General features: G+C 35.7%; 1 protein-coding gene and 1 long non-coding RNA gene across 2 annotated transcripts in view; one reads left to right on the forward strand and one right to left on the reverse strand.

Moving 5' to 3' along the window:
• The window catches only part of LOC129045622 (uncharacterized), a 72,369-nt gene extending 64,622 nt beyond the window's left edge, over positions 1-7,747 (reverse strand). Inside the window, exon 1 of the long non-coding RNA XR_008505595.2 lies at positions 7,635-7,747. This is a non-coding gene — a long non-coding RNA (uncharacterized LOC129045622). The remainder of the gene's footprint in view (positions 1-7,634) is intronic.
• FSIP2 (fibrous sheath interacting protein 2) overlaps positions 1-14,179 on the forward strand; it is a 106,678-nt gene that overhangs the window by 17,318 nt on the left and 75,181 nt on the right. The window contains exons 9-11 of the mRNA XM_064586796.1: positions 2,973-3,062; positions 13,041-13,153; positions 13,956-13,998. Of these exons, the coding sequence (XP_064442866.1) occupies positions 2,973-3,062; positions 13,041-13,153; positions 13,956-13,998 (246 nt within the window). The remainder of the gene's footprint in view (positions 1-2,972; positions 3,063-13,040; positions 13,154-13,955; positions 13,999-14,179) is intronic.

Below are 14,179 nucleotides of genomic sequence, written 5' to 3' on the forward strand. Positions count from 1 at the left end.
CCTTCACTTTCAGTCCGGATGTATCTTTAGGTTCAAAATGAGTCTCCTGTAGACAGCATATGGATGGGTCTTGTCTTATTATCCAATGTGCAACCCTGTGCTGTTTTAAGGGAGCATTTAGGCCGTTCACATTGAGAGTGATTATTTAAAGATATGAATTAATTGTCATCATGTTGTCTGTGAAGACCTTGTTTCTATAGATTGTCTCTGTAAATTTCTGTTGTATATCACTCTTGGGGCCTTTCTCCTTTTATAGAACCCCCTTTAATATTTCTTGCAGGGCCAGCTTAGTGGTCACATATTCTTTCAGTTTCTGCTGGTCTTGGAAGCTCTGCATCTCTCCATCCATTCTAAATGACAGCCTTGCCTGGTAAAGTATTCTTGGCTGCATGTTATTCTCATTTAGTACCCTGAATATAGTCTTGCCAGCCCTTTCTGCCTTGCCAGGTCTCTGTGGATCGGTCTGACATTATTCAGATGTTCTTCCCTGTGTACGTAAGGAATCTCTTCCCCCTAACTTCCCTTAAGATGGTTTCCTTTGTTCTAAGCTTTGTGAGTTTTACTATTACATGCCAGGGCATTGGCCTGTTTTCCTTGATCTTGGGAGGGGTGCTCTCTCCCTCTAGGACATGAATGCTTGTTTCATTCCCCAGATTAGGGAAGTTCTCAGCTACGATTTGCTCAAATATATCTTCTAGTCCTCCCTCTCTCTCCACCCCTTCAGGGATGCCAGTAATTCTGACATTGGAACGTTTCATGGTGTCACTTTATTTCTCTCATTCTGTTTTCATGGATTTTAAGCTGTTTCTTCCAGGCCTCCTCATGCTTATTCTTTTCTATCATTTTGTCTTCTAGATCAGTAATTCGGTCTTCTGCCTTGTTTACCCTAGCTATTAGAGTATCTAGATTAGATTGGATCTCACTGATAGCATTTTTAAGTTCTGCCAGGTCAGCTCTCATTTCTGCCCTTAGAGACTCTATGTTGCCATTAATCAATTTCTCCATTCTAGCTATTGTCTTCATAACTTTTACCCTGAAGTCTATTTCTGACATCTTGCTTATATCTATATCCATTTGTAAATCTGCAGCAGAAGTCACAGTCTCTGAGTCCTTCCTATTTGGGGGGTTCTTCCTCTTAGTCATTCTGTTGAGGGGTGGTTGAGGGAATGTACAGAATCCAAATTATTGATCACAAGCCAAGCAAGATGCACCTGTTTTATAGGGACCTTAGGGTTGTCGGCCTCTTGTTTTCCCAGCCTGTCTTCTTGGGGAGGGGCCTGCCGTGCTGTTAACTCAGGCAACCCTGTTTGGGCAGAGTTGCCCTGCCCCCCTGTGTGGGGGGATGGTCTTAGTGAAAACCAGTTTTGGGGGGGCTTTTGTTCTCTAGCGGCTTTCCCTGCTGGCTTTCCATGTCTCTTCTGAGAGTCAGAGCAGAAGAGATCATTTCCAACCCTCTGCCTCAAGCAGAGAGATCACAGTCTGTTCTTCAGTGAGCTTTCCAGACCACACTGTCTCCGTTTCTGTCTGTGCTGCTAAAACCACAGCATCCTGGGTTGTGCACCCCTCAGCAGTGCTCCCAGTCCTTGCTTCCAGGTCCAGGCAGGTCTCTGTCCTCTGTGCTTCTAAAACTGCCAGCCACCCCCAGTTCGCATATGCACTCCTGCAGCTCCAGGTTTCAGTCTGGGGGGTGCTGCCCTAAAGTCCCTTCCCTGCTGCTACCAGTCTGTAAGTCAGTGCCCGGTCCCCAGCGTGGGAGGCTTTCATGCTCCAGTGGTGCAGAATCCCCGAGGCTCCCTCCCCCTTCCATTTATCTTCCAATGTCTGCCCACCTAATCATGGCTCCCTGCATCATACGTCAAAATCAACTGCCAGCGATATTCTGTTTGTAGAGATCCAGATCTATCTTCTTACATCTCAGGCTGATTTCATGGGTGTTCAGAATGGTCTGGTAGATAAAGCCAGCTCACTTCAGGGGACTGGTTGGAGTAGGGTCCCCTACTCCTCTGCCATCTTTTTTTCCCTCAGAACCCCTCTTTTTTTTTTTCAAGATTTTATTTATTTATTTGACAGAGAGAGAGAGAGCACAAGTAGGCAGAGCAGCAGGCAGAGGGAGAAGCAGGCTCTCCACTGATCAGGGAGCCCAATGTGGGGCTTGATCCCAGGACCCTGGGATCATGACCTGAGCCAAAGGCAGCTGCTTAACCAACTGAGCCACCCAGGTGCCCCAGAACCCCTCTTTTGAAGAGGATGTAAATGAATTTATATTATCAAGGTGACAGAAGAATATCTATTTTACAAATGAAATTGAATTGTACTTCCAAGTAACATTATCATCTTCCACTAAGTAGACATTTTTTCAGAGAGACAGAGAGAATGAGAGAGGAAGGGTGAATTTGGTCCAGTGGGGAGATAGATCACTCTCACATTTTATATCTCTAATGAAAACATCTCTAATGAAAGTGTAATTGAGTACACTTGATGTGAGGAGCCTTTGCTCTCCTTAAATGATTAGAAACAGGAAATACAATTACCTCTATCACAAAGGAGGAGTATGTATACAGTTGCTTATGCCAGGCTGGGAGGCACATCCAAGAACTCCAATAGTCACTGTGGGCTAGTGGGTTTCAAGCCAGTAGCTATGTTGGTATGCACCCCCACAAATAGGAAATGACATGTTACAGTTGCTCTCTGTGTAGCTTTCCTCTCTACCAGAAGAAAATTCTGTCCCTCCAAGTATATCTTTTAACTTGAAGGATAATATTTCAAGAGTAATTGTCTTCCCATTTCACATCTCTCCATTTTTTCCAATGCCTCCCCACAGTACCACATACAAATTAGCATAAGGCTCACTTCTTCTTGGGCATGAAGAAATAGTCTATCTTGGGTAATTCTTTCATCACTATTATTAAAAATACTTTTTTAATATTTTTTAATATTTTTATATTAAAAATGTTTTATTACATTTCTTTAAGCTTATTATCCAAAGAAGAAAAAGAAGACTTACGATAATCAAAACTTAATTTACACTGTTGGTGACCAGACAGCAAGTAAAGGAGCATATGGTAATTGAATATTTTAATAAGAAATACTAAGTAGTAATTTGGGGAAAGACTGAGATAGCATCTTTTGCTTAAATGCTTTTAATGCCTTAAATCTTCTGTTTTCAGTTGTCAAATGACTGATTTAGAGTGATGCTTACCAATAATGACACAATCTCTCTTGCTTTCAGAATTTGATCTCTAGTTACTGATTTTGTGTTCTAAACTTAACATTATGTCATCACTTTAGAAAAATCAAATGAAGAGTCTATTCCTGTTAAAGAAACAGTATATGAAACCCAACAAATTGCAAAATAGTTTTAATAATGCTCAAAATTATTTTAGAAAACTCTGAGGTGGGTCAGAAATTAACTCCAAAGCCACTGTGAACCCTATTTATTATTTATCTCGTGCTGTGTTACTTGATATTGTCTATTAGGCTCGTTGGATTAAACCAGGAACCCAAATTACAGCATAAAACTCCCCCAAATAATACGCTATCAAAAGTATGAGACTGTTAAAAATTAAACAATATGAATCTCCTCCCACTATCAAGTTTCCAGGGAAAAATTAAAGTATAAAAGTTAAAATTCCTTTGGCCTTATCAGTTCAAATCTAAAGAAAAAAAAAAGTCCAAAATCTTTCCTCCCTGATGAGGTAATTTGATTAATCTCATCAAGACTTAGAAACCTGGGGAGTGACAAGCATGCTTTAGTGGAAGCTGTCTTCCACTCTCAGGACCACTGAGGTAGAATTAATTCAACACTAAGCTTCATGAGTCCTATGTTTAAAGTTCAAAGACATTTTTTTAAGACACCAGAGTTACTACAACATACAAAATTATGACAACACCACCCCCCCCGCCCCACTAAATATAGACAATGAAACTAAATTCTCAGTTTCCAAAGCAGTTATCTCACACAGAGTGATCTTCTAAAACTCTAGTGTTTAATGCAACACAGACTGGTCTTACTGATGACAAAAATTCTAGTGCTATTAGGAGAGTATGGTAGATGGAAAATACTGTTTTCATTCTTACCAGGCTACCAGTCTGTGACAATTGTTATAGGGATCAAACCTGTAAATTTAATTAAGCATAGTTGGGAAACATTCCATTAAAAGATGAATTCTGAAACTCTACTGACACCTATCTTGGGGTGAGAGGTCTTCACTCTAAGAGTGCCTTGTGAATCATTTTTTTGTGAATCTTAGAACTATACATCAGTGACATCACAAGTCATTGTATATTATTAGAAGTGCCTCTCTCTCCTAGTCATTGCAATCAAACCTTCTTACTTTTCATCATTGAACCCTGAGTATGAACTCTGTACAGTATCACAGCTTTTATAGTCCTATGGGTAATTTGCACCACATTTTGTAGCTGGCAACTCTCCAATATGAGTTCTGAGCCCTGAATTCCCTGTATTTCTTGCTTCTGATCTTGTGTCTGTTTTCTTATTTCTCCCAAAAAGATCCTGAGGTGTTCACTTTGTTTTTTTCAAATTATCTAAGGCAAAATGGATTTTTTTTTTTGTATAATTGCATCCAAACACATGTATGGATTTGTGTGATCTCTACCACAATCATGTAAGATTCAGTCATTACAATCACAACATCCCAAAACTTTCCTTTTGCTGTCATACATTCCTCCCTCCCACTAATAACGCTAGGTAACCACTGATTGTTCTTCATCACTATAGTTCTTTTCCCTTTGAAGCATGTCTTAGAAATAGAATCTTATAGTATTTGACATTTTGATAATGTCTTCTTTCATTCAGTGTTCGAAATTTATTCAAGTTATTGCATGCATTGATAGTTTACTCCTTTTGAATCTCTGAGTAGTATTCCATTGTATGTATGCACTAGAATTTATGTGTACATTCATCAATTGAAGGAAATTTGGGTTATTTCCAGGTTTTGGTGATTATGAATAGAAAAATCAGAAATATTTTTAGTCAGCTTTTTGTATAAATAAGGGATTGTTGAGTCATATGGTAAATATATGTTCAAGTTTATAAAGAGCTGTCCAACTTCTTTCCAGAATGCCTATAATATTTTGCATTCTCATCAGTAATGCATGAGAGATCCATTTGCTATGCAGTCCTGCTACCATTAGTATTTTCAGCAATTTTTAAAAAAGGTTTTATTTATTTATTTGGCAGAGAGAACAAGCACAAGCAGGGGGAGTGGTGGGCAGAGGGAGAAGCAGGCTCCCTGCTGAGCAAGGAGCCTGATGCAGGACTCAATCCCAGAACCACAGGATCATGACCTGAGCCAAAGGCAGATGTTTAACTAACTGAGCCATCCACGCATTCCAGCAATTTTTTATTTTAGTCATTCTAATAGATGTAGTGGTATCTCATCGTGATTTTATTTGCATTTCCTTAATGGCTAATGATGATGACTATCTTTTCATATGTGTTTGCCTTTTGTAAACCCTGCTTGGTAAAGTCTCTGTTGAAGTTTTTGCTCATTTTTAATTGGTTGGTTTTCTCACTGTTGAGTTTAAGGAGTTATTTATATATTATGTATACAAGTCTTTTTCAGATATGTGATTTGCAAATATTTTCTCTCAGTCTGTGATTTACCTTTTCATTTTCTGTTCCATTAATCAATTTATGTGTCTATCCCTTTGCCAATACTGCACTATCTTAATTATTGTACCTTTTTACTGTCTTAAATTCAGGTAGTGTAATTCTACTAACTATTTTTCCCTCAAAATTTAAGGACTATTTTAATTAATTTGCCTTTTGCATATAAATTGTATGATCAGCTTGTCTACAAAAATTATCCTGGGATTTTTGAATGAAGTACATTAAATCAATCTATAGATCATTTTGAGGAGAAAATAAATCTTTACAGGTCTTGGTCTTCCAATCCATAAACATAGTAACTCTTTCTGTTTCTTTAGTTGTACTTGATTTCTTTCATGTTTTTATAGTTTTCAGCATAGAGATCTTGTATATGTTGTGTTATATTTATACGTAAGTACTTCATTTCTTTCATACTATTATACAGGACATTTTTAAAATTTGTTTTCCAGTTGTCCATAACCTTTTTTTAATTAATTTATTTATTTTAGAGAGAGAGTGCACAAGTCAGGGGAGGGGCAGAGGGAGAGGGAGGGAGAGAATCCCCAAGCAGACTCCCTGCTGAGTGCCAAGACAGATGTGGAGCTTGATCTCACCACCCTGAGATCACGACCTGAGCCAAAATCAAAAGTAGGACACTCAACTGACTGAGCAAGCACCCCTGTCCATGACTGTTGTTTTACTATGTCTCTTTGTACATTGTTATCTGGAACAACCCTAAAAAAAAATCTGTACAAATTTGTGCCGAAAGCAGCCGCTTAACGGACTGAGCCACCCAGGCGCCCCAAGATAAGGATTTTTTAAATGTATAGCAACAATACCATTATCACATGGCACAAATTTGTACAGATTTTTTTTTTAGGGTTGTTCCAGATAACAATGTACTAAGCTTTTCACAATCAACAATAAATAAATATTTCACCCTTTAAGTGGAATGTGAAAATTTTGCCACTATATATTACTCCTTATCCCTCTTCCCTTTGTTATAGTTGTCCTATGTATTACATCTACATACATCAAACATCCACTCAGAGAATGTAATAAGTTTTATTTTAAATAACTAAATAGAAGACTAGCCTATTATATTCACTCAGATAGTTACCATTTTGAATGCCTTTTAATTTCTGATATCCCAGGTTTCGTTCCAATATCATTTTTTTAGTCTATAGAATCTCTTTTAGTCTATAGAATCTCTCTTTAGTCTTAGAATCTCTTTTAGAACAGATTTTCTGGCACTGAATCATATTAATTTCCCTTCATCTAAGAATGTCTTTACTTTACCTTCATTCCTGAATGATAGTGTTTTCATTTGATATAGAATTGTAAGTTGACATTTTTTTTTCCTGAACTTGAAAACTGTTGTTCCATTTCATTGTTTCCATGGTTCGGATGAGATATGAGCCATATTTGAATTGTTGATCCTCTATAAGTAAGGTGACATTTTTCTCTGGTTAAGATTTTTGGGGGTGGGAAATAGTTTTTAGCAGCTTGATTTTGATATGTCTTAGTGTGGATTTCTTTCTTTTTTTTTTTTTTTCTGTTTTAAGGTTCACTGAATTTCCTTAAGCTGTAAGTTTATATCTTTTGCCAAATTTCTTTAAAGCAGATTTCCTTCTCCCACAGAAAGAAATACTGTCCAAATCTGGTGATTGTCATAACCATTATTTTAAAATATATTTACTACATGAGTGTATACCCTTAAACTATATATACACATATAAACATAAATACCATTAAAATATTTTAATGTAACTTATATGCTGTTGTATCCAGTCTTATGTGACTTGCTTTTTACACCCAGCATTATATTTCAGAAGTTTTATCTCTGTGCTGCCTGACATTTTATTTTATTTCACAACTGATCTTATCCCATTGTGTGGATATACCACAATTTATACATTTGTTTTTCTGTTGAGGGAAGTATTTGTTATTTGAACAATATTGCCCTTAACATTCATATATATATGAACATTCATATATATATAAAAAATCTCATGGTACTCACAGAAAGGAGATTCTCTCGGGGTTATATGCCTAGATATGGGATTTCTGGGTCATGTTTCCTCTTCTGAGAAGTTATCTTTTCAAATCTCTTCTCCATTTTCCTACTGGGTTTTCTTTTTCCTGTGGATTTGAAAGATATTTAAAGCCATCCTAGACATTTGTCTATTATATACATATATATAGTATAAATAACTTCTTCTAATTTATAATTTTCTTCTATTCTTTCCTTTTATCTTTTGATGACAGAAGTTATGAATTCAATATGACTGATGTTAATTTTTTGTTTATTTACAGCAAATATTTCCAGTTTTGTTAATGGCTTTTTTTAGCTTTTCTTATTAAACACTTCAAAAATAAGTAAAAACCAGCAGTACCCTTAATGTGCTTATCATTCAACTTCAACAACAACTCACGAATAATTTTGTTTTGTCTATGCCCTCAACCTCTCTCTGCTGCCTTGTTGTTCCAAAGCACATCCCATTAATATGAAAATAGGTATCTAAAAGATAAGGATTTTTTATTTTTTTATTTTTATTTATTTATTTTTTTAAAGATTTTATTTATTTATTTGACAGAGAGAGAGCACAAGTAGACAGAGTGACAGGCAGATGGAGAGGGAGAAACAGGCTCTCCGCTGAGCAGGGAGCCAGATGTGGGGCTCGATCCCAAGACCCCAGGATCATGACCTGAGCCGAAAGCAGCCGCTTAACGGACTGAGACACCCAGGCGCCCCAAGATAAGGATTTTTTAAATGCATAGCAACAATACCATTATCACATGGCACAAATAATCCTTTAATGTAATAAAATAAATCCCTATTCAACTTTCCAATGATCTCATAAATGTCACAAAAATACTTTGATGTTAGTTTGAATCTACATTGACATGCATTACAATAATTTGTTATGTCTCCCGAATCTTAATCTAATAGGTTCTTCTTCCACATACCCTTCTCCCTCCCTCCCTGCCTCCTTTTATTAATGGTTTATTTGTTGAAGAAACTGAGTTGCTTGTCCTGTTGAGTTCCTCACAGACCAGACTTTTGCTGATTGTATCTGTATGTAAATAATGTATATTATTTCTTCTGTATTTCCTGTAAAGTATTAGTTAGATCTATACACTTTCAGGTTTTTTTTTTTTTATTGAGGTATAATTGACATATAACATTATCTTAGTTTCAGGTATACAACATAATGATTTGATATTTGTATACACTGCAAAATGATCCCACAGTAAGTCTAGTTTCCCCCTGTCACAGTATAAAGTTACATAATATGCAATACAATATTGTTGACTATAGTCACTGTGCTGTATATTACATTCCCATGACTTACTTATTTTGTGACTGGACATTTGTACATCCTGACCCACTTCTCCCATTCCTCACCCCCAACCCTGCCCCGTCTGTCAACCACCAATCTGTTCTTTGCATTTGTGAGTTTGGTTTCGTTTATCTGTTTTATTTTTTAGATTCCACATATAAGTGAAATTACATGGTATTTGTCTTTCTCTGATTTGTTTCACTTAGCATAATACCTTTTCAATATATAAAATCGTGTCATTCACAAATAGTGACAGTTTTACTTCTTCCATTCCAATTTGGATTCCTGTTGTTTTTCTTTTTTTGCCTAATTGGCATCCCGGTAGGTACCTATAGGTCCTTTAATCTATTTTTTTGACCTTTTTTTTTTCTTTTTGCTGCTCTGTTTGGGTGAGTTCCACTGACCTGTATTCCAGATCACTAGCCCTTCCTTCTGTTTCATCCAGTCTGCGGTTGAACCCCTATAGTGTCTTTTTCATTTCAGTTATTGTATTCTTCAGCCCTATGACTTAATGTTTGGCACTTTCTTGTATTTTCTCTCTCTTTGTTGATCTCTCTGTGTTCATCCATTCTTTTCTCAAGATCCATGAGCATCTTTATTACTATTACTTCGAACTCTTTATCAGGCAAATTACTTATCTTTGTTTTTAAAGTTTTCTTTGGGGGCTCTTCTTGTTCTTTAATTTGGAACACATTCCTCCATTTCCTAATTTCGCTTGATTCTTTGCTTCTAATGTATAAAGCAAAACATCTCTCTCTCCCAGTCTTAAGGGAGTGGTCAAAGAAGACTGGGGGTGTGTTTCACCTGTTGTCTGTGCAGCATCCTGCCAAGAACTGTCTCTCTGATTGCTTCAGTCCCCTGGGGCCCCAAAACACAGGGGCCCTTGGCCACCAGAGATAGGCATTCAAAGGGTATTTCTTGTGAACTATGTGTACTTGCTGGCTTTGGCAGGGCCACAGGGGAGTGTTGGGGCAGGCAAGCCCACCCACTGGCTTTAGTGGGGCAGAGCCACAGGAGCAGTGCTAACAGGGTAAAGAGAGTAAAAAATGGCATCTGGCATCGCCAGCACTTAGCAAGGTAGGAGAGTGTAAAAATAGCACCAACCAGCACCTCCTTCCCTGGAGAGAGTTGGAACAAACCTCTGCCCATCCAGCAAATGCTTTAAGAATAGCCAGTGGATCTCCTTTATGTATGGCCTAAGTGCTTTTCAGCTTGCTGCTTTTGTGCTAGGTCTCAGGATAAGTAGTCTGAGCACAAGCCCTTTAGGAACAGAGTTTCAGTTTCCCAATGCCCTTTGAATCTCCTAGACATAAGCCATGTTGATTTTTAAAGTCAAATGCTTGGGGGCTCATCTTTCCAGTGCAAGTCCCAAGGGTTAGGGGGCTCAAACTCAGGGATGTGCTCCATATTTGTGAAATCCCTCTAACCTGTGGGTTGCTGCACTGGGGGTGGGGTTTTCAGTTAGACCATGGTTCTGCCTCTCCTCTCAACCAGATGTGGCCTTTTTATCTCTCTTTTTCAGAGAGAATTGTTCTAGATGTAGCTGGAGATTTAGTGTGTCCAAGGGAGAAGGTGAGGTCAGGGTCTTCTTATGCTGTCATTTTGCAGGTTCAGTTTCTCTAACAAGACTGATTCATAGATGGTGGTTAGTCTTTCCATCAGGTGGAATATAATATCTCCTTTTCTTTCTCTTTGTAATGTTAGCAGCCATTTATGTTCAAGGCCTAGATCCATGAATTAATTACAGGTTGCAAAGTTGGGATATTTTAATTCTATCATTCCTTCTTCATAGATTAACTGTAATACTTGTATAAAATAAACTTCCTCTTAACTACTATTTGCTTACAATGTGGTACAGGATACTTCAGAAAAGCAGACTGATGCTTAATATTTTCCCATTATTTATCAGTTTTCAAAATAGTAAATTGTTTCAGTAGCATCCTCCAACAGTAAGCAACTAGTTTTGTTTTGTGTCATTATGAATTTATAGATTTAAATAAATTCAATGTGCTTCAATACAATTCTGTTACTATGTTTATTAATGCTGAAATTTTGATAGCTTTGCCCAGTGGGATCTCCTTTTAGGATAATTCTTGAGTCCTTTGTGACATAACCCTAATGATTTTTGATAGCTTCCTTGTTATCTGGGAAGACAGGCTTATTCAAGCTTATCTTGTACACATTCAATTGCTTCAACATCATTGAGTTTTAGTGGAATTTTTGCAAAGATAAAGTGAACATATATAGATGATAGGTATACAGACAGACCTATTTGTGGAAAGTCTCCTGTTTTATTTATCTATTTGTTCTTATGTGAATACAATGTTCTCTTAATTACTGTAGCTTTATAATAAGTCTTGAAATTTGGCAGTTTGAGTTCTCTAACATTCGTGGTTCTTCTAGGCTGACTTGCTTATTATAGGGCCTTTATATCTCCATATAAATTTTAGAATGAGCTTTCTAGTTTCTACAACATAGTCTGCTGGGATTTACTTGGACTCACTTTCCATTTCCTTTTTCTTGCTGGCTAGCACCTCTAGGATACTGTTGAATAAAATGGTGCTTGTGTACATCTTAATCTTGTTCTAAAAACTTAAGGGAAAGTGATCAATATAAATTAGAGTATCAGCTCTAGAGATTTGAAGATAGCTTTTATCAGAGGAAGGACACATCCTCATATTCTTAGTTCACAAAGAGGTTTTATCATGAATGGTATTGAACTTTATCATATTTTCCTCTGCATCTTTCAGATAATCATCTAAATTTTCTTTTTTCTTTTAATGTTGTGAATCACTTTGACTTATTTTTAATGTTAAATGTTAAACCAGTCCTGCATTCTAGGGATTAATCTTACTCATTCATTATGCATTATCTTTATCTTATATTTTTGGATTCAATTTATTTTATTTATAATTTTTGTATCTTTGTTAGTGGGGGGATGTTGACGGAGATTTCCTTTTCTTGTAATGTCTTTTAATGATTTTGGTATCAAGGTGATCTTGATCTCAAAGTATGAGTTGAGAGAGAAGTTCATTCCTCTTCAATTTTCTGGAAGACTTTGTATGGAATTTGTGTGATTTCTTCCTTAGATAACAGATATAATTCAGAAATGAAGTCATTTGAGCCTGGAGCTTTCTTTCCGGATGTGTTTTTAACATATTCAATTTCTTTAATAGATATGTAGTTTTTCATATCAACTATTCATGAATGATATTAGTTTGTGTTTTTCAAGGAATTTGTCATTTGTATATAAGTTTTTAAACTTAACTGCCATACATTTTTCATAATATTCCTTTGTTATTATTTTTAGTATTATCTATAGACTTTTGTCATGCTATTATTATCTCTAATTTTCCTGATGCTGAAAATTTGTGTCTTCTCTTTTTCCTGGTCAATCTGGCTTATCACTTTTATTGAAGTTTTCAAAGAATCAGCTATTAGGCTCATTATTTTCTTTCTTCTATTTCCTTGATTTTCACTTTGATCTTTACTATTTTCTTTCTTCTGCTTACTAAATGTGGACAAGGATGTGAAAGAATTGAAACTCTGATGCACTGCTGAATGGTATGCAAAAGATATAGCCATTTTGGAAAACAGTGTAGTGTTTTTTATTTATTTATTTATTTATTTATTTATTTATTTATTTATTTATTTTTATTTTTTTAGTGTGGTGTTTTTTAAAAGTTAAACCTATACTTACCATATGATCCAGTCATTCCACTACTAGGGTATTTACCCATTAGAAATGAAAACTCATGTCCACACAGTGACTTGTACATGAAAGCTCATAAAGGTTTATTTGTGAGAGGCCAAAATGGAAACAACCCAAACAGTAGGTAAGTAGATAAAAAACTGTGATGTATCCATATAATAAAACATTTCTCAGGGGATGAAAAAAATTTAATGGTATTGGAAAAGTTATTTTGATTGCAGTGATAGCTTCAGAGTTGTAGACATATTTTAAAATTGAAAAAAAAACATTCAATTTAAATAAGTATAGTTTGTTGTATTTCAATTACCCTTCAATAGGTTGTTAAAAACAACAACAACAACAACTATGGTGTTTCTCTCTCCTTTACTTTTAGGACCTGCAGCAAATGTTATTTATCAATCTTTAAGTAGTTCAAAGACTGTTGTCAAAAAACCAACAACTTCAGTTGGCCAGTCAGAAGTGCAAGTTAATGGTACTGAACAAAAGGTATAAAATTCGGTCTCAAATTTTTGAATGGTGATTTTTTATCTCGTTAATTTTTGACTTCTATGTCCTATCTCCTTCACTAGCATAATACTGATTGGCTATGGATATTAGGGTCTATTCATGAGGCCATGTCTTTCCTTCAGAGTATTGAGTTACTATGTAATTTAGCAGAAACTAACCCAAACATTTAGCAATTGCAATAATAATATCTAAAATTTATTGAACATCTATTGTTGGCCAAGCCCTGTGCTGAACCAGAAGGAAGGGAAAATGAGGAAATTGGGAAACATAAGATAAAAAGATGAATAAAATATAATCACTCCCCTTGAGGACCCATTGCCTGATGGGACAGACAGACACAGAAAAATGATATCACAATGAAATGATGTTCTCAAAATCAAAATAAAATTTTGATCAAAATTTTGAGAAATGTGTTTGCCTAGCTGTAAGCTGGATTGGTATGGGTTATATTTATTTCCCTTAAACAGATTGAGTGACTCTAAACTTTTAGAACCAACCATTGAATGGATTACTATGCCTTTAAACAAAATATAGAATACTAGAAAAGGAACAACTGTACATTGCTACATACTGAACTCAATTTTAAACTAATTAAATTTGAGATCCCTATAGAAGATATTCTAGAAGGTTGTTAATATATATTTTCCCTGAGACAATTTTCATTGAAAGTTAGGGCATAAATGGGGGAAAGTTTTTATAAATTTGGTTGACTGATAGAGGCAAAATTTCTTTTAGAAGTACAGTTGCTAATGAATGTTTTTCTCCTTAATGTACCATATAGAAAGATGGAGTAACTAGAAAATCAAGTGCTTTTGATGATAGAGGTAAGAAAGTGAAAAACAGTCAAACTTGTTATTTTGTTAATTTCATAATTATAGTTTTATCATATAGTTTTGAAGTTGTTTTACTTGATTATAAAAACCATAGTTATTTTGGAAAGTAAGGCATGGTATAAAATTATTTATGATTATAGATATTATAATTGGCTCATATATTTCAGTGATT

Source organism: Mirounga angustirostris, unplaced genomic scaffold, assembly GCF_029215605.1.
Source record: "Mirounga angustirostris isolate CCGP_5_RB_7025 unplaced genomic scaffold, mMirAng1.0.hap1 SCAF_3, whole genome shotgun sequence".
NCBI classification, from domain to species: domain Eukaryota; kingdom Metazoa; phylum Chordata; class Mammalia; order Carnivora; family Phocidae; genus Mirounga; species Mirounga angustirostris.